Raw genomic sequence first — 20,794 nt, 5'->3', positions numbered from 1 at the left:
CCTTAAACTAAATCATACAGCCCTAGGCCCCCAGCATTATTAATAAAGCTTCTAGTTATTTTTAACTAGAGAAAAATATATGTTGTTTTATACATGAAGATGCACCTTACCCTGTGCCCCCCTCTTTTCAAAATTCTAGATCCTCCCATGATGGTAACGCATGCTTCTGGCCATAAGCAGAGGGGCTGCATTGGAAGAAGTAACCCTTTCCCTTTCCCTGGTGAAAGGGAAAACTTTCAGAATGTAATAGATGTCTCTCAAAACCAAGGTCAAGTGCAATTTATCTTTCACCATCTGAATTAAAGCAACACCGGCAATAGTCAGTCACAAAGATGTGCCATGTCTAAGTGAACTAATGCAAAAGCATTAGTTGATGAGGTAAGAAAGCCTCCTGTGGCTTGAAAGACATGAGTCTGAGGCCCTCAGGCTGAAAGACACCTCCAGTTGACAACGCTATAAATAGGTAGTTGCTAATTTAAGCTGGGGAGAGAGAGGCAGCTGGATGTGATGCCAATCACCGCATGTCTTGGGTGCCTTAATTGTGCCAGCCTGTTAGGTGGTTTGACTTCAACAGTAATTCCAGGCCATTATGGTCAGCAGACGCATACTTAGAATTAATGAAAGACGCAATAAATCTAGGTGCATGAGATACATTGTTACCTGTTTAACTGGAGAATGCATACCTTATAAAAGTAAGAGTAATTCAGCCTTGACATAGTGTACTACAGAATAATGCATATAATGTGAACACTCTTCTTCAGTGAACTTGCACAAGTTACAAGCAGACCACACTGTTGCACAAATTACATTAGGGTGCAATGTTGCAGCTGAGTCTCACATTTGCTTTGCATAAATGTTATTACATGTTTTTTAGACCATGCAGGTTACTCAGTGGAGTTTTGAACAAACATCTTTGTAGCAGAGCTCTTTCTTGCCTTGTTTAAAAGTAACATGACTCCATGAGATATCTTACAGAAATAGTGCATTGGAAAAGACTGTTTCTGAGATAATTATGGGGAGTCGTGATGTCAGTACCAAATTAGGCATGGTTTGTGACTGAAAGACCACACACTGCAATTGTTTTCAGAGAAAAGCATTCCCAAAGTAACATCTTAATCATCTTACAAATGAGAGAAAAGGAAAAGCCAAACAAATCTTTAAAAGGAAGTTGGAAAGGAGAGAGGTTCTGAAAAAGCAAACATTGTGATCTTGATTAGTAACCTCAGTCAAGAGTTAATGAACCAGAAAATGGCCTCAAAGCATTGCCAATAGCAACTATTTTTATACCATGTATTATCATTGTCTATTTTCAGTTATATCACATCTGGTACCAAACACAACATATGCAACATAGGTCTAGAAAAAGCCTCCTGGGCCACCAAGTCCAGTGTCCAGATTTTGTAGGCAATACTTTGTCCAAAGGGTCCATGAGAAAATCCACTCTGGCCCTCCCCATGTACCACAGTCACAAGGCAGCTTCTCTTCCTAAAAAGTGGACCAGCAGAGATGCACACTTGTTGACTTTTATGTTGACTTTTATTTCAGCAGAGGAAAGATACAAAGCCATAGCTTCATCTTTGCTCAAGTTCCAGGTAGCGGGAGAAAGGGAACCAATTTTCCCAGCAAAACATGGAACAGGCTCTGGGATTCCATAATCTCTGCCAGTTCTAAACTTTTCCCAAAGTGTGGTAATTCTGGTTGATGATCACTACAGAGCAGTGCACTCCAGCCATGCTCTCTCCCATTCCCTGCAAACCCCTTCCAAAGAAAAACAGTATTCTTATTTGTCAGAAGACTGCAGATACCCAGGAGCAGGCAGCAGTATTTTGTTCCATACAGAGCATTTAATTTTTCCAAGGTCCCAAAGGGCAGTCCGATTTTAAAATGGTGACAGCAATGCAAAGCTGGAGAGTTTACATCAGGCACTCAAAGAGCCACGGTTACTAATAGCAACAAAATAGTGATGGCAATCTTATCTGGCCACTTTCATTTCTCATTTGCCATCTTGATTTTGGCGAAAATTTCTTAGAACATTTTGTTTCACCGCACGTGCATGCGAATGGGGGCACAGGCATGCACAAGTACATGGAGCACAACAGGCTACCGTAAATAAATAACAAAAGTACTGGGCCAAATTTACCTGGAGGAAGTTTGAATGAAGTCAGTGGAGTTATATCTAAAATAAACTTGCCTCAGCCTTCCATTTGTTTGAAAGGCAGGACTGAGGGAGAGAGTGCACTTTCAGTGAAGGTGGTGGTGAGAGTTTTTCATGACAGTCTTGCTAGTAACCCAGGAAAGAGAAGCCACAATTTATTCTACCAAACTCAAAGCTGAGGTAAAGAATAATCACTCCTAGGCTAATAAAATAACTAAGTAGTCAGCTGTTAGCCAATCTATTGTGATAACTAGTATGAAATTAATTGTAATAATGATTTTGAGGATATAGTCACCTGTTCCTCATACTAGAGGTCATCTGCCATGATTATTCCTTACTTCAGTATACTTCAAGCAATAGTTTAGGAAGGGGTGGCTTACCTCAGGTTAAGAACTAAGATTTTGCCCAATCACCAACTTCCTGAGCCCAGAGTTTCTTTTCTTGTTTTTATTAGCATGAACCACAAATTTCACAATGAAGTGTTCTTACAAACTCATATCAGACATGTCCAAAGGCCCATGAAAATTTTCAAACCATTTGAGTGAGAGTGAGACAATGCATATGTGGGAATCAGAAGCAAGGTGCGATTTGACATGGACGCTGGGTTATGTCTGATTTCCACTGATTTTTATTTTGAGATTTTGGATCCGTCTGATGCTGAATTCAAAGCAAAACTCAAGATGTAGATTTTGGAAAGGCACCAACCCACATACACCAGAATCTAAAGGAAATATTTGCATGAATCCTTGAAAAGCAAAACCAAGATTCACACTTCTCTGGTTTCAATATGCATAAACAGTGCTGCCTATCCTGCAGAACAACTGAGCTTGGCAAAAAGCAGTGTCCAGGCTTCTGCTACCAAAATGGGTAAGGAACTGAAGCTGAATAAGAACTCAAACCTGTGGCTATAACAAAAAACAACTAAGTAGTTTCTCATGGCATTGCAATTTGAATTAGAACAAGCAACATAGCCCTTCAGCTAAGGACTGGATCATATTCCAGGTGGAATTTTGCTACCAAACATTTAGGGTCCAGGGTAGACTGGTATCCTATATAATGAAGCAAATAGGCTTCTCTGACACTCTTCTGTGCTTCTTTTCCCCTTTCAGCTTATCTGGTCATCTGCCTATGTTATTTCTTCTTAAATCTCAGTTACAAGGAGCATTCATCTAAATTTCCCAGAATCCTTTTTGCTGGCTGTAGCCGTGGTTCTGAAGTATATCTGGAACACAAAAGCCAGCCATTGAAAACAACTGAAGAGCAACAAGAACACTGCTGTGAATGAAAACTACATGGGCAGGACTTCCATACACCACGCAGGGCAGTCTGGAACTATTATACAGCTGCTGATTGAAATCCCAGTGAAAAACACTGGAGCTGCCAGTTTTTCTTAAGTTGCTGGAGGAGTAAAGTGAATGCAAATAATACTGCATACCAGGAAGATGTCATTGGAATGGCACCTAAAACACTTTTTCCCCAGAGAAATATTTGCAAGCTTATGTTTTAGCTATAACCTCTTCCTGTGCAACTGCAAAGCAATGTAGAGAGCTGTAGTGAACTCACCCTTCAGTTTGATCCTAATATGTGATTAGGATTAAAATCTGCAGCATATGGGTGAAGAAAATTGAGTGGAGAGGGGTGTTTTGCAAAAATAGGGTTGGCCTGGATCTATAGCCTACTTCATCCATGTTCATTAGCAGCAGGGGCTGTTGCAGTTAACAGCTCTGAGGTGCTAAACCATTTCAGGTAGAACAGAGATTGATCCATCTGTGACTACCCCCAACTTCATATCTTAGATTTATGTCTCATACATACCAGAGAACAGAATGAGATTAGCGATACATTTTAAAAAAAAAACAAAGATTGTGATTCATCCTGTTCAGCTACAACAAAATTGTGCTCTGTGAATCTCCTGTCAAGTCTGGCAGTGCAGCACCATTGTTTCCAATAAAGTAAAATAAAGCAAACCCCATCTTTGGTTTTAACAGTCCCCTTTATTTTGGTAAATGGTTCTTTTTCCCCCCGGGAAAGAACAATTGTGCCAGTGAGACAAAACTGGAATACAGCTACATTTCAACATTAAGAGGCAATGATGTAGAATTTGGCTCTTTCTGATGGATTATATAGGGGCTTGAAAAACCTGAGTGCCTTCCTAGCATCCTGTTATATGGCTTGTCACAGCTAAACTCAACAAAAGCAGGTTCACACATCATGCTATAAAAGCATCATGTGAAAGACCTATTGAAATAAACAAGAGCTAGCCACAGTTGGGATTTTCCCATTTGTGGTTTGCTAAGGGAAGAAAAACAGATACTTCCCTGAAAGAAACCTTAGCAGCTGATTATTTGATTCATCGCTCTTTTGTTTACCACTAGTCTCCACGTTCTTTCTTTTCCCAGGTGATATTCTTTTTCATTGTCAGTGTCTCAGGTCCTTCATGTACAGCAATATCAGTAATTTGAGAGCTGCAGAAAAGTGGCCACGCCTATCTAAGTGACCATGAAAAAAAAAATCTGTTAAAACATTGTTCTGTTTGATTGGCTGAAAACATTTGGAAGCCTTATCACTTGAGCCTGCTTTGACAAAACACTTGAGAATACGCTGTAGGATTAACCATGGATGGGCAAGCTTCCTGTTGCATTATTTCATCATGTATCATAATTTAGAGCAACTGTCACACACTTGTGCCCCAGCTCTCAGACCTCGTTCACACACACATAGAATATAGCAGTATACTAAAAGTGGCACAAGCTTTTCTTATTATGTCAGTATAAAAGTGCATAATCATTTACATCTGGGAAGGCAATTAAGCTACACCAGCATTAAAGTGTTGCATGTAAATTTGGGTTAAGGACGGGTGCAAATATAAAGCCCTATATCTATTCCTGAATAACTCCACATGTGGGCACACAATAACTCCACATGGGGGCACACTTATTCTGGAATAAGAGTATTCACACTTATAGTTAATCAGGGATAGCTAACCAGGAACCATTCCTCAGAGATAATTCCATGTGTAGACAAGTCATCAGGTACCTTTATATCACTTACAAAGACTCATAAAAATATAAGTGGCTGGAAGTGGCCTCAGGAGCTCATCTAGTCCTCCTTCCTTTTCAAGGCAGAATTATTCCCATTAAAACTGTTCTTTACAAACATTTGTCTATCCTGTACTTAAAAGCTTCCAATGACAGCAATTCCACAACCTTTCTAGATAACTTGTTCCAGTACTTAACCACATCCAGGGTTAGAAAGTTCTTAATATCTATCCTAAATCTACTTTCTTGCAATTTAAGTCCATGTCTTGTTTCCCTGTCTTCTGTGGATGTGGAGAACAAATCATTATCATCATCCTCTTTGTAACAATGTATTTTGTATTCAAAGACTCATATTTCCCCTTCAGTCTTCTTTTCTGTAGACTAAATAATTCCAGTTCTGCCACCCTTTCCTTGTATGTCATGTTTTGTAGACCTCTAATCCTTTTCCTTGCTCTCCTCTGGACTCTTTTCAATGTGTGCACATTTTTCTTGAAGTGTAGCAGCCAAAACTGGACACAGTACTCCAGGTGATGCCCCACCCAGTGCTGAACAGAATGGAAGAATCATTACTCATGACGTCTACACAGCACATCCATTAATACAGCTCAGAATGCTGCTAGTCTTTCTCTTTGTCCCCTAGCAATAAATAGCACACTGTTAACTCATATTCACCTTGTGATCGGCTATAACCCCCAGCTCCCTACTGCAGCCTAATCAGCCACTCCCTAGTTTGTATCCGTGCATTTGATTGTTTTGTTCTAAATGCTGGACTTGGCACTTGTCCTTATTTGGTTTCATCCTATTTACTTCGGACTATTTTTTCAACTTCCCAAGGTCATTCTGAGTCCTAATCCTATTCTTTAAAGTGTTTACTACCCCATCCAGTATGTTACCACCTGCAGATTTACACTCAATTCCATCCTCCAAGTCATTAAGGAGGATATTGAACAATTCTGGACCCAAGACAAACCCCTGGAAACACCTATTTGATACTTCCTTCCAGCATGACTTTTCAGTTACTGATAACTAATGTTTTGTATAGTGTTATCCAACTAGTCATGCACCCAGCCATAGTAGTTTCATATAATTGGATTAATTCTAGGAGTTGTACCAGTAGATGATGGTAAATCAAAATCCTACGCTGTGACATAGAGATACCATTCTCAGTACTGTATGTAAACCATGTCTAAGCCCTCCAAGATTTAAATTTATATCTGTGTTGGAGTCATGGAGGAAGTTTTTTTAGCCTGCACCAATTACCTTCAGTGTGCAAGAGCAGTTTTGGCAACTGCTACTGCATCACTTTTTACAGGCTCCGTAAGCCAGCTGTGAAACTACTACTGCCACTATATTCAAGGGCAGTTCACATTGTGAGGCCACTCCTTCCTTTGTGCACCTGGTGCTGAATGAAAGGTCATCCTTGTAGCAGCTGTCCTGGATCTCATGGACACGTGCAGGAGTTCTGCAGGGCCGGATAAAAGTCAAGACTGCATAATTTAATGCTACCTTTTCATGACCATGATCCTGTTAATTGTACATGACCATATCACAGCTTCACAGAGACATATCTTTTTTTAAGACACCTGCTCTTCAGAAGGAGGTTGTCTGCTTACAGTGAAAGAAGCTGCTTTTAAATCATTTCTGCCTGAATTGAGTGCTCATGAAATACACCATATGGACACCTCTGGAAACTGAAGGAGGTAATTAGGAATGTTAAGTATGTACTCACATTGTCTAGTATTTTACACATTCCCACCCCAAACTATGGCCACAGTTCCCTAGGGACTGATCATCTGGGGATGTTGTTACATAAAGATATAGCAATTTGTGTTAACACATCAATGAAATGCCAACAATCTGCCAGTCATAGTGACAAATATTGCTGCTCAGACATTCAAAGACTTACAATGCACATATGTCTGCACACACAGTGTTTAGCCTACAGACCTAGTTTGGCAAAACGTTCTGTACACTGAATTCCCATCGACTTCAGAAGGCATCTGGTGGGTAGCGTATTTTCAGAATGACCCTTTCTGGGTCATCTAGTGATTACAGCAAGAGACTGGACACCAGCAATCCTTAGTTCTAATTCAGCTCTGCCAATGAGTTACTAAGGCCGGTTCTTCAAAGATATTTAGGTATCTAACTCCCATTGATTTCCATATGGATATTAGCAGGCTTTAGGAAATTATATCTGTAGTTTGGATGTGGTTTCTGCTTACAAAAATTAACCACTCCAAATGCAAACTGAATTCAATGGGCACCCAAATACCCTTAAGGAACTAGACCTAAGTGACCTTGAACTAGGATCTTAAAGAAGGAGTCAAAAAGAGGCTTAGGCGTGGAAGCACTGACTGTTCAAGCCCCTGAAAAGTGGGCACTGGGACTGTGCGAAGCTTCAGTCCCTGATCTGGTTCGGCAGAGATTCAGCCCAATTCGGTGGCCGAATCTCTGAATCCAGATCAAATCAGGAGACCCTTTAATCTCTCCAGATCAAATCGGAACCCTCTGAATTGATTCTGAGAAATTCAGAAAGATTCAACCATTCGGACATAGACACAGCTTTAAATGTTTTCTCTACATACCTCTAGGTAGCAGGCAGCTCGTGAATGCTGCGATGCTGGGGCAGATGGAGCATCCCACAGGAGTGCAGGGGGCTCCCCAGTGTGCTCAGCAGCAGACCAGAAGTGGACCAGAAGCATTTCCAGTCCGCTTTCAGGCCCACCAGGGAGAGTGCAGGGGGGCCTCCCTGCACCCTCCCAGCTCAGCGACTGGTGCCTCCTATGTCTGGGCAAGCACCCAGGACCCCCCGCCATAGCCCATCACTGAGCATGTGGAGGGCCCCTCCCTGCACTCCTGTGGGACACTCCATCTGCCCCAGCATCGCAGCATTTACAAGCCACACTGGTACCTCGAGGTATGTAGAAAAAACACTTAAAGCTGTGTCTGTGTCTGAATCGCTGATTCCCTGAATCGGCATCGAATCTTGAGGTTCATGTTTGGCCTAATTGAATCAGGGACAGTGATCCGAATCAACAAATTGAATCACTGTCCCTGATTCGGGCTGAATCCAAACTGAATAGGGCTGCTTTGCACACCCTAGTGGGCACCCTGCTCCAGGACTAAGTAGGCAGCTGCGTAAGGTGACTAATAGGGCATAGACGAGGTAGGCTGGAGGGCACCTGGTATCCCACCCCTCACCCAGACTTAGGCTTCACTACGTATGTCAGGCACTTAGGCTGCAGGTCTGAGTTAGGTGTCTATGCATGGCTAGGATTCGCAGCTCTTAATCCACACCTACACTTCAGTGCCAAAGCTCTCCCTGCTTGAAGGGGTGACTGGGGAGCTCTAGTCTTTTAAAACACAGCTGTCACCAGCTGCATACTTTCTTTTTACTAGCCTACTGGTTTTAGCAGTCACCCAGGAAATGGGAGACACGGGCTTTCAGCTCTCCTCAGCCTGGGGTCACTCTCCAACCCCTTTTTATGCCCCCATGAATCAGGTTTTCTTGGCTGCAGAGTGGCCCAGCTTCAACAGGAGAGGACATGAAGCAGGGGAGGTAAGCTTCTGCATGCTAGCTTTCACTGACTGTGACATAACAGCATGCACATGGCAGTTACCATGGAGTAGCGGATGAGCTGTAAATCCTGATCCTCTTTATCTCACAGTGACTATTCATGTGCCCATGGCCTGAGACACACAAGTTAAGTGGCTTCCCCAAGGCCACAGAAGTACACAGTGTTAAACTTGACTTATTACACAGAGGTGCTTCTGTTAAGGTAAAAAAGAAGCAGCTTTCACATCAATCTCTTGACTTTTCTTTGGCTAAATTCAAATCGCTTGTTTAAATAAGTTTGACATAAACATATTTCCTTATTGATGCCATTAATAAATGCAGAGATGCTATTTATAAAAACAACAAAACATTTAAACATCTGATTTACCTTTTGCTTTTGACTCAGTGTGTTTATCTTTCAGATTTCCCTCAGATCGTCTAACAGATTTCACATACATTTGTAATCAGTGTCCAGCTGATTTCAATTTTAAATTCTCTAGCACAGATCCCTATATTTCAAAGTTTGGGATTGCTTATAAACAGCTTGTTGCTTTTAAAAAAGAATGCGCAGTTTGGCTCAAAAAGCCTATATATAAGGTCACATTTGATGTCACAGTATCCCTTTAGCTGCAAAAGCATAGGGTATGCTGCTAAGGTGGTCGTATGACAGAGTGCCCCAAGTGCCCTTTAAAAAGTTCATCTGTACACGCTACATGGCAGCATCCTTTTCACACTTCCCACCTGATGATAATGATATGACATGGAACTTTTACCTATTACACACCTCAACTTTTCCGTACAAAACATCTCTCAGGGTTTTTTTTTTCTTACAGGGAAAAAAAACCCAGCAGTAGTAGCCCTAAAAGGAAAGAGGAAGCCTGAATTTTGAAGCCTCTATAAGAGAGTCTCTATATGCTACTGCCCATGACGCTTCTTCCTGTCTCTTCTTTGACTTTCCACCTGCCCCCACTCTCCATTTATAATGCAGCGCATGTGGGTAGGACGGGTTAGTCACCCTGTGTCTCTCCACTGGAATAGTAGCAGCAGAGCGTCATGCTGTTTCTTTTTTTCTCTACAGTTCGCTTGAGGTGAAAGAACTCTGGCTGGATACAATCCTCTGGTAAGCCCTGCACTGCTTCTGAGCTGAATGTATACAGTCAACATTAATGTTAATGTACCACAATATATTTAGATGATCTAAAAAAATATGTGCAGGGGGCGGACTCACTTTACTGAATGTAACTGCATAGCGGACTGAGTTGTGTAGCACTGAATTTGAAAATCGGCACTGATATTATGTTTGGTTTTGTTGTGGTGATTGATCTAAGCTGTCAGCATTTGTTAACTATTCACTGAATGTTCTGAAAACCAAAAGCTTTTTCTTTTTCTAAAAAGAAAGAAAGAAAGATACAGCTCTAGCTGTTGAACTAAAAAAAATGCATTACAGACAGCTTCAATTTAACAGTGTTTTATGATGAGCTCTGAATAAAGAAATTAACTTGAAAGGAGCCGTTTTCTTTTTCAAGATAAGTTTTAAATGTTATAGGTTTGTAGTAGAGAGATAAAAGACTGGCTAAATATTCCTGCCTGTAATATTTATTTCTTTGTCCATTCATTCTGTATAGGCAAACACAAGAAGCCAAGGGAACGAGAATCAGTAAAGTTCCTTCAGCTAAATTCCTAATGAAGGTGTTAAGCAGTTGCAATGCAGTAAGTGTCTTTATTGCTCCTGTTGAGTCAATTTTTTTTTTTAAATGGAGGTTTTTAAAAATACCGTTTCTCACAGTTGGTCTTTTGTTTCATTTTTTCCTTAGTCAAAAACACTAAATATCAGTACCATGGAGGCTTTGATTGAGTGCAAATCAGAGGTAAGCAGTCAGTAAAAAATTCCTATGTATATCAATGTGTAATTCCCCAACAGACCTGGGGTCAGATTGTCACAGAGCAGGCCCACCTGACAAAGGGGCCTGTTGACTGATACCAGCTGAGAGTCTGCATCTTGTTTGTTTAATGTGTACTTAATTTTGAACCGCTTCTGAAAAAAGTAAACATATTTAAAGTGAATTTAGAACAAGATGCAGAAAGAGATTGGACTTCTTTGTGGATATCACGAAGAGTGAGATATATCATCACTAATGGGAACACAAGCTTGGAAGGGACAATAAAACTTGTGGTTCAGGGCATAACCCATTCTTTAGCTGCTAGAGAACAGAATGAGAATGAATTTGGGGGCTGATTAGTCCGTATCTGCCTAGTATAAGGACCTTACAGAATCCTCAGAAGCATTTAATACTAGTCACTTTTGCAGACAATTTGCACCTCAGTTCCCATGTTCCTTCATGCAACCTAGAACTGTCTGTTCCAAATGTCATAGAGAAATTAAATGTAATTCTAGAGATAATTATTTCAATGCTTTACTGTCTTCTTCTTGTACATAAGGCTTATCCACCTTTTGGGTTCCAGATGTGGTTTATTATTGTTTTTATCAGTAAGTGGCAGTTTTGTAACTGATAACCATTTATTTTAGGCTGACATCAAGAAATGCCAGCTTTTGGTACCATATGAAAGTGAAGATGGGCTTTGCCATCTCATTGGTAAGTTTTGAAAAGAAAATCTCCTCCAACAGAAATATTGTGAGCTGATTATTCTGCACATCTTTAGCTGCTTCCTTCACTTAACAAATTTATATATAAGTATTATATCACTAAAATACAGGATATTGCCACCTCCTCTTACCTAAAGCTACTGTTATTGCTCTTTTGACCATAGGTGGCACTCAACTCATTGTTCCTAGCAGCCAGATTTTGAGCCTTCACTCATGTGCTTGGGCATTACTCACGTGAATAGCCTCACAGGCTGCTTTTGTAAATATCCATAACGGTTTTGCTGATGTTTTAAGCAACCATGGATAAGCTCTGGGTACAGTAGAAAATGCAGATGTGTTTCCTTCCATCCCTCAAAGCCTCTGATCTTATAGATTCATAGCTTGTTAGGGGCTGGAAGGGACCTTGCAGATCATTGGGTCCAGCTCCCCTGCTCTAGGCAGGGAGACAACTGGGGTTAGGTGACCCCAGTGACATGACTGTCCACATATAAACACTTATATGTAGAATTTTTTGTGGGACAGACCTGTATGTGTGTTTATCACGAACAGGTCTGAATTTGTACAATGGGTCATATCATCTTCAGGCTGCAGTAGCATCGGAAGCAGAAAAACCAAGTTTCTTGTTGATTGATGGTATCCGTGAGACTATCACATCATGTGACATTATTACTGATTTTAACAGTTTGTGATCAGTGACTTGTGGTGAGCCACAAAGTGCAAGTCTTGTTGAGTATTAGTTCCCATAAAGTACCCATTTTGGAGTTGCAAGGTACCATGTCTGCAAAGATGGGAACTTGTTTAAAAAACACTCCAATAATATAACACAGTTGCTATATTATTTGGAAAAAAAAAATTTACATTTCATGATGATCTTAAAATTTGCAGCATGGCACCACATGTAATATCCAAGTTCAAATCCATTCCTGAGAGATTTCTGAACCTCAAGCAGATAAGGGCAGGGTCTGGTAGTTTTATCCACCAGGGCAAGTGGCTGGCTAGCAAAGTCTTATAGCAAAAGGTCTAGCCCACTGAGTCACCGCATTTGTTTTTCTAAAGCATAAGAAAGAAGGTTTGAAGCTGACATGAACACAAGTGGAACCTGATTGCCACAGAGAGTTGAGACCCTGTGACATATCTCCATAGTTGTAATACAGCAAGCCAGAGATAGCATGTGCAGATGATCTGAGCTACCCATTCCCAAACTGAAAAGGTCTGTTTCTGTTAATGCATGAAGGTTCACAGTATGATACTTGGGGAGTGCTAATGAGAGAGGTATGGGCCATTGACTTCCTTGAAGTGAAGAATATGAAAGAATGTTCCTGTAGCCAATGATTTGTCCAGTGCTGAAAAGATGGATTTCCCAAATGTGCTGTTCCACTAGACATTGAGTGGGATCAAATATAATAGATAAGGAAAATTCTGACTTCTGCAGACCTGGCACAGACATAATTATCACACAAGCTGAAATGCTGAAAATCTCTCTGACATCGTTTGTGTGCTCTGTGTTCCCACACTAAATGTTCTAAGATAAGAGGAAACAGTGACATAAAAACAGGAAAGGTGGTGCCTTTGGAGGACTTGTCATAGTTTTAGTTTAGAGTTTTGTTTAGAGGTTATGTTTCCTTAGTAACACCTTAGCTATCTTTTAGGTTAGTTTTGCTCTATTTAGTTTGAGCTTTCAAATGCACATTATGAATCATTTCTTCATGCTATATGTCATCTTGTGAGTGACGTGTGTATACACGTAAGAGCTTTCTCGTGTTGACATTTTTTCCTTATTTTTGTTTTGCTTTTTTTTTTGCACCAGACGGTAATAAGAAAAGAAAGAAGGTAATATCATGGCCCTCCATGCTGAGATGGAGCTCCAGCATATCAGAATCCTCTGAATCAACAGAATCTGACCTAAAGTTTTCTTTGTTTGGTCAGCCTCTGGCAATCATCTGTGGTGAGAACGACACACTCCCTAAACCAATTCAGGTGAGCAAGTGGCTGGGTGGCATAGCCATTTAGTACTTCCCAATTGTAAAGTAAGGAATTTTAACATTGGAACTAAAACATTGGCATGGGAGCTAAGACAGTACTGGACCCAGGACAAATCCCTGGAGAGCCCTGCGTAAATATTTCATTTCAATTTAACTTCGGGGAGAGCTGGGTTCTATTCCTGGCTCTGCTCCTTGTTTGCAGAAGGCCCAGAGGAAATCACATTTTTGTGTCATTGTACCTCAGCTTTCCCACCTGTAAAATGGGGATGATGCTACTTTCCTCTGTAAAGTACTTGGAGATCTATTGATGAAAAGTACAAATAATAGTGATGTTAGTCATTGGGACTTTTCCTGTACTCTAAAAAAAGCCTGGTACCTCATTTTCAATGAGAACTAGAGTTCTGCAAAGGGACTTGTAAAGCAACTGTTTAAATGACTGCAAGGATTAAACTTCTTCCAAAAGGAAGAAAATCTATGAGCACTAGCTGTGAATTTCAGGAGGACAGAGGGGCTTGGTTTGACACACTACAGAGAAAGAGTTCAGGTGCAAAGTTCACACAGGATGTAAAACTAATGCTTTTGTGAGGAAGACCAGGCCCTTTAAAGCATACCCTCTTGTAAGCAAGCACTACATAGCACTCTGCTTTACAAACAGTGTAGAGTTAAAACATGTGTTATGTTTAATAAAACTGCTTATCTTTTCTGTGACTTGTCCTTAATAAAGTAACAGTTCCTCTTTTTTCTCTATTTATGTTTCTTGTAGGATATTCTTAACATACTATACCTTAAAGGATGTTTCACTGAAGGAATATTCAGAAAAGCTGCCAACGAAAAAGCACGCAAAGAGTTAAAGGAAGAACTGAATTCAGGCGTAGAAGTTGCCTTGGAAAGCAAAACTGTGCATCTATTAGCAGTGGTTCTTAAGGTAAACTCAGTTGGTTTTAGCTCTGATAGTCACTTTCTAATAAGAATGAGGAAATTGGGGTTGACATCCTTTGGGACACGCATGTATGTTTCTAGCAGTAAACAGGTATACACATATCATGTAGCTAAAACGGATTAGTCTTGCATTGAGTTGGTACAGGGAGACTCATATGAATCATATTTTCTTTTCATTGCAGGATTTCCTCCGAAATATTCCACATAATCTGCTGTCATCTGAACTTTACGATGAGTGGATGACAGCCTTAGAGAAGCTGAGCCATGAGGATAAAATTGAAGGAGTAAAAGAGTAAGTTTTGCAGCCAATCCCACTGACAGGGAGAGTGCATTCATCTTAGAAATTTATAGTCTCGCTTACACTTTTGTCATTTATATAAGTTGATACATCTCCTACCATGTTTAATTTGGAGTGAAGATGGCATTGAGCCACATTTTTTCTTAGATATATTTGAATTTCTCCTTCTATATATTTGAGAAAGATTATTAGAATAATGAAGAAACAGACTTGCAATGTTTTGGCAATTAAAGCTACAGATTAAAGTGCACAGTGACTTGGAGTCAGGACTTCAGTGAGCTTTGAGTCTGGTCCTTGGAAAACAAGAGTTCTTACAAAGAAAATAGCAAACTATCAACTGCAGCTACAAGCTGATTGCTATGGAATAACTTTAAAGCTACATAAAATGACTGTAGAATTTTAAATGCTAAATGTCATTCATATTATGAAAAGTCTCCAGTAATATATCTCAGTTGTATGTGGCTTATCAACAATGCTCACTGATTCATTTTAAAACATGAAGTATCGTTATTCTTGCTTTCTGGTCAGGACCTTGTGGTTAGCCAGACACTCAGCTGCTTTGGGGGATTTCTGAATGATAGATTTGTAAAACGGTTTTATTAAAAAAAAAATCCTTCCTCTTTTTAGAGGAAATTCTATCTGCATGAGCTTCATCAAAACTTGCTCAAATAAAGAAACTTTGTAACCTGAATTAATTTTATATTTTTCACATTTACTTAGGGTGGCAGACAAACTACCGAGGCCAAATCTCTTCTTACTCAAGCATTTGGTCCTGGTACTTCACCGCATCAGCCAACTCTCTAAGGTCAACAAGATGGACGCCAGCAATCTTGCTATCTGCATTGGTCCTAACATGCTAAATCCGCAGCATAACAGTACCCTACCACTGGAAGTCCAGAAAGAGATGAATGAAAAGGTTAGTTGAGTTTCATTCCTGAGCTACCCACCAGTGTTGTAATATTCCCTTTGAAGTCCATTATCATTATTATTTCCTTGCAAATTCCAAAAGAGACAACACCACTAAATATCTGAGAATCCACCCTGAACTGATGTTTGGGAATCCACAACATGGTATGAACAACGGGTTAACCTAAATTTCATTCTGGTGTCATTCTAACTCCTGCATATATATGTTGACATATGATATACATACCAAATCAAAGTTCCATGTGTGCTATTTGAGCTTTCAGTTGAAGCTAAAGTCTTCTCAGCTATATGTTGGGCTGATCACCATATCTGTGGTTTCAGGCCCCATGTTCCAAAGTGGTCCCATGGCTAATCCAGTTCTGCTAGCCTTTCATCTTTCAGCACAGTGCTTTTCAAAGATACGTTGCTACCTGCTGCATTGAACTCTCTATAATGCAGTGGCTTACCTTAACGCAATAACCACAACTGCTACAGTTTTATATACCAAGCAGTGCTCAGCAGTGTGAAAGTGTGTTAGATATTAAACATTTCCTTTTGACCCTTTGGATTAAAAAAGATGAGTTGCATTTTAAATTGCAAAACAAGACAACAGCTAATGACATTTATGAAACTATTGGTTCGAATGCCCACTTAACAAAGAAACAAATTGTCTCATTTGCACAGGTGAAGGCATTGGTGGAATTCCTCATTGATAACTGCTTTGAAATATTTGGAAATGAAATATCTTCGCTCCTCAGTCTATCATCTGATGATTCACTGGAATGCACAGACAGCTCTACAGGTACTATCATGGACTGTCTGACTTCATGTATTGGTCTATTAGACCCACTCTTTCCAAGTTCTTGAAGCATCATTGTATTTACCATATTAAGTTTTCAGAGACAGCACATAGATATGCGGAGCACCTGACACAAAGTTACAATGTTGTTTTAACTGAAGTGTTCTAAATGCTAAGGGAGCCACTTACGTAATAGTAGCTCACAGGACTGGATTCAGTCCAAATGGTAAGCATCTGCTGCTCCTGTAATTTATATAATAATAACATCACCACACTCTCACAGAGCGGTGTGGTTCTGGTGAGTGTCCTCAACTCCCAGTTAAGTTGATGGACCTGCCGTCAATTCACAGAAGGGCTCAGCAACTCATAGTTTTGAGTCCATAATGATCATGGAATGCCCTCCTAGTGGCCCACATTCTGCCCTCAACTCTTGGTGTAGCTCCTGCTGAGATCACTTCTTAGGGCCGAGCGACATTCAGGGACAGATTATATCTGCCCCTGTGCACTAGTAAAAGAGGGAGGGGATGTCAGGAACCTTCCTCTCTATAAATTCTTTGGTAGAAATTAGGCATGAGGTTCTGCAAGGATCTGCTGGCAGCTCAGGAAGGGAGAATGGTGCTGTGGCCCTGGCTTGCCTACTGCTGAGTGGGAGGGGATGGACATCCATGCTGTGCCCTTTCAAAGGGAGCTCTCTCACACCAACTTCTAAATAACTGAACCCCCTAAATTTGTCAGATGAGAACTCTTCAGAAGCTACGAACTTATTCTCAATGTTGTGCACTACTATTTTTCCAGGGAACTCTGTTTATATCCTCTGAGAGTTGGGCTCCTAGGCCTGTGACTTAATAAAAATCAGCCCATCCATCAAAGTTGAGCTTATTTTCAAATAGGACTTATCACACCATGCAAAAACTAACAGGTTCTCTTTCTGTCCCACAGAACTAATATCTACAACTCAGCAAAATGACTCTGCTTATGACAGCCCAGATCCCGAGGTTGAATGCCATTCCAGCACCTCCCAGCTTGACCTGCTCCAGCAGGCCGAAGGGAGCACAAGAAGCTTGAATAGCAGAGAACTACAGTGCCATCGACCACGGGGCCTACTCCCCTCTGCCTTTTCCATTGTCCCTTTTAAAAAGCTCATCAGCTCAATGGACAGACGATTCTCAGAGCCAGACATGCCCTTTGAAGACTGGCCCGAAGACAGGATAAGGAGCCAGAAGCTAACTAAAAGCGAGGACAACTTCACCACCCAAGAGGAACAGCTGGTATTTCAGGAACCAGAACTTGAAAAGCAAATGCCAGGACATGTCTTTCCTGGAGGCCAGTATAGGTATAAAAAGCCACTAAATCTAAAAGTGAAAACCAACTTGCCATCAGACTCTCTACCCAAAACATCCTCCAGTGGTTCACTGGATAGCTCCTTATCCAATTCCGACTGTTCTGTCTTTACTAGCTCACCATTAGCTTCTCCTACCAGCCCCAAGAGAAACGTCTTAAATAGGCTCCAGTCCTTTTCCACAAAGACTGCAGAGGAAAGCAGTACACCCAACCAAGAGATCAGAAAACATTCCATGTCATTCTCTTTTGCAACCCGCAAAAGAGACAGCTTCAAGAAAGACTCCAAGAAGGAAAGACAGTTTTCATGCAGAAAAGTCCAAGAAAACTGTATTGATGATGACAAACCATTGCTTGCAGAGCATCAACAGAGGTTACGTTTCAGGTCAGCTGATGAAGTATTTAGAGAAGTGGACCAGAAGAATCCTGGCAAACCCCCATCTTATGAAGAAGCAACTAAAAACTGCCCGGCACCTAAAGTTCCTCCATATAATAGCTTAACAGTTCAAACCATGAGATTAGGTATGTCAGATAAAGATTCTTTAACATCTCATCCATGTCTCAACTATATGGAGGATACAACAGATCAGAAGGACCTACTCAGTGACAGACTTTCTATGGTAAAGGATTTTCAGGCAGAAACTGAAACCATTGATGTTGCTGTTGGGATCAATGCCCGGGCAAGTTTACCTGTAACCCCTCGAGTTTATCGTCTAAGAGCCATGTCTGAATCCTATCAAAAGAACAAACAAGAATATCTGATTCGACGGTGCAGCCAGCCCATCTTTGATGTTGACCAGATCCAGTATGCAAAGGAATCCTATGTTTAGATAGTCTGTTCATTTGCAACAACACAGACTAGTAAACATTGTAAAAATGGATGGCTTGCTCATCATCCACAACACTTTCAAAGAGGCAGGAATAAGCTAGTTTGGCAGGAATACTTATTTTGTGTAAAGCTTTCCTGAAGCAAGTGTCTGCCCAACATTAGCATGTTCTCCTAGTATTGTATATTATAATACAGAAAAAATTGTATATGTTGTACATAATATATTGGGCTGAAAATCTATGCAAGAGTTGTGTGATAAACAGTGTTGTAGTTCTGTACTTAAAGGTACACTTTCAAGGCTGGGAGGCTCAAAACTTATCCCAGCTTCCTTTTCTCTTATTTCAGTATATAGACTCCATGTGATCTTCATATGATTGTTTCCTTCTAACTAAATGCTTTGCTAATTGTTAGTCTTTTTTTTTTTTAAATATCTTTAAAGGCTGACAGTCCATCAGGATTGGAGATGTTAGAGATGGAAATGAGTTATTCCATCATTCAATCTTTTCCCGCCCTCTGCTAAATGCAGTACTGCTCCTTATGTCCAGAAATCCACTTGGGTTTCAGTGGCACAAAGTGATAGGGCTGCCCCCACTTTCCTGGGGCAACTGTTTCCAGCTCTCTCAGACCTTTCTGTTAGAAAGTTGTCCTTTCTCTTCAAGAAGCATTTTCTTGATTTGTTCCCTCAACAATAATTTTCCCTCTTTGTTGGTTATAATAGTTGTCTTATCACTTACATGTAACTTCAGTCAGGGCCATATTGCTAAGTCCCTACATAAGTAAAAAAGGATCCCTGCCCTGAAGCCTTGACCACCTAAATAGACAAAGCAGAGGGTGGAAGAAAAGAAGGAATATTTTCTCCATTTTAGAGTTCCTGAATAATTAAATTAAAAATGCTGTACATCAACTTCTCTGACCCAAGCCTTGTTATAACCTCCTGTGAGGTTTAATTATAAAAAAAAAACAAAAAAAAAAACACCTTGACAGTGTCCTTTTAACTTTATAAATATAAAAATGACTGGAAGTGTAGTCTGTTGTCCTATGTATTAACTTCTATTTTGATAGCACTTAACTCTGATCTCTGGTTCAGCGTAATCTTGAACTATGAAATGGAAAACTTTTTCTAGTTTTATTCCAGCATGATTTCACTACAATAAAGCACTTTTCTGCATGATGAGGATATTTTCTTCATTGTCTCTCTCTTTTTATGAACACTTACTATCCATAGACCATGACATATGCAAATAATAGGAGACTGACCGGTTTTAATGTGTATTAATGTGTTATTACTATTACCCCTTTAAGAGACCTTTTAACTATATTCTCAGGGACAAATTCTCTGCCAGAGAACCAGGTTACAGCAGCACAAAATAATATTACTTATAGGTCTAAGAAGAAGTCTGAAAGGGATGATTCTGCATCAGGAGGTGACGAGACAACGTGGGTATAAGGTAGATGATCAGAGGGAACTGAGTCCACAGCTTTCCAGAGCCAATTCCTCCAGTAAACCATGCCATTGTTCCCAGATCTTATGGGTTCATAGCAAGCTAAAGTGTTACTTGAAGCCACTGGTTCTGGAGATGAGTAGATATGTGAAACAATCAGTTTTCCTTTTTAAAAACATAATAATTTATCCTTCATGCTTATAGAGGGACATTTGAATGTATGATTAAGCTACCACTAAAGGTTTAGAAACTAAGAAGCATATAAAAGAACCCCAAAATGTATCATTCAAAAATTAAATGTCATGATCTGGGTATGTGGCAGCATTGGTTCTGCCTTGGGGACAGACTAGGTGACCTCCCAAGGTCCCTTCAGATTTATTTGCTAACATTGTGATTTTTTTTTTTTTGGTATCTGACTCTTTTTTTTCTATTATTTGGGATTGATAATATCATGAACCTCAGGAAAAAGAGCTGCCCATCCCCTCTCTGCAAACCCACCAGAATACCTGGGGTGTAAACAGGCACTCACCAACCTTTCTCAGACATACCTCTCCCCCAGGGTCACAAGGAGCTCTGCTTTTCAAGCGAGTTGTGAATTACACCTTGTTGGGCAGCAAGTAGTACTCAGTGGGCACATATACACGGGATGTTTACTGTGGAGTTGCCTAATTAGCTCTGCAGTAAACATCCCGACATCTACACATGTGCTCCTACTAGGAAACTAATAAAGTGCAGCAGGTTAATACTTGTAAATACAAGTACTATGCTGTTGAAGAGTTTTTTTCATGTGCAGCAATGCATGTGGAGACACTGAGCCAGCTGGCTGGGGCACAAGAGAGCTTCAGTGCAAGGGAGTTCCTACTGGCTTGCCCTGCATTGAAGCACCCTCATGCCCCAGCCAGTCACT

At 40.5% G+C, this 20,794-nt stretch overlaps 1 protein-coding gene across 1 annotated transcript; it reads left to right on the top strand.

Annotated features, from left to right (window-relative positions):
- Window positions 1-9,779: 9,779 nt before the first annotated feature.
- On the top strand, window positions 9,780-19,595 carry TAGAP (T cell activation RhoGTPase activating protein). The gene is made up of 10 exons (XM_090042260.1): window positions 9,780-9,869; window positions 10,375-10,459; window positions 10,564-10,617; window positions 11,277-11,343; window positions 13,162-13,331; window positions 14,100-14,261; window positions 14,458-14,567; window positions 15,294-15,489; window positions 16,164-16,281; window positions 17,218-19,595. Exons 2-10 carry the CDS (start codon window positions 10,433-10,435, stop codon window positions 18,444-18,446), a joined length of 2,133 nt encoding a protein of 710 aa, XP_089898386.1. The 5' UTR covers window positions 9,780-9,869; window positions 10,375-10,432; the 3' UTR covers window positions 18,447-19,595.
- Window positions 19,596-20,794: the final 1,199 nt, after the last annotated feature.

This window comes from Crocodylus siamensis, chromosome 1 (assembly GCF_052110815.1).
Source record: "Crocodylus siamensis isolate JL-2025a chromosome 1, ASM5211081v1, whole genome shotgun sequence".
In the NCBI taxonomy this organism is placed as follows: Eukaryota; Metazoa; Chordata; order Crocodylia; family Crocodylidae; genus Crocodylus; species Crocodylus siamensis.
Note: the sequence above shows the minus strand (reverse complement) of the source record. Positions and strands in the feature narration are given on the sequence as shown.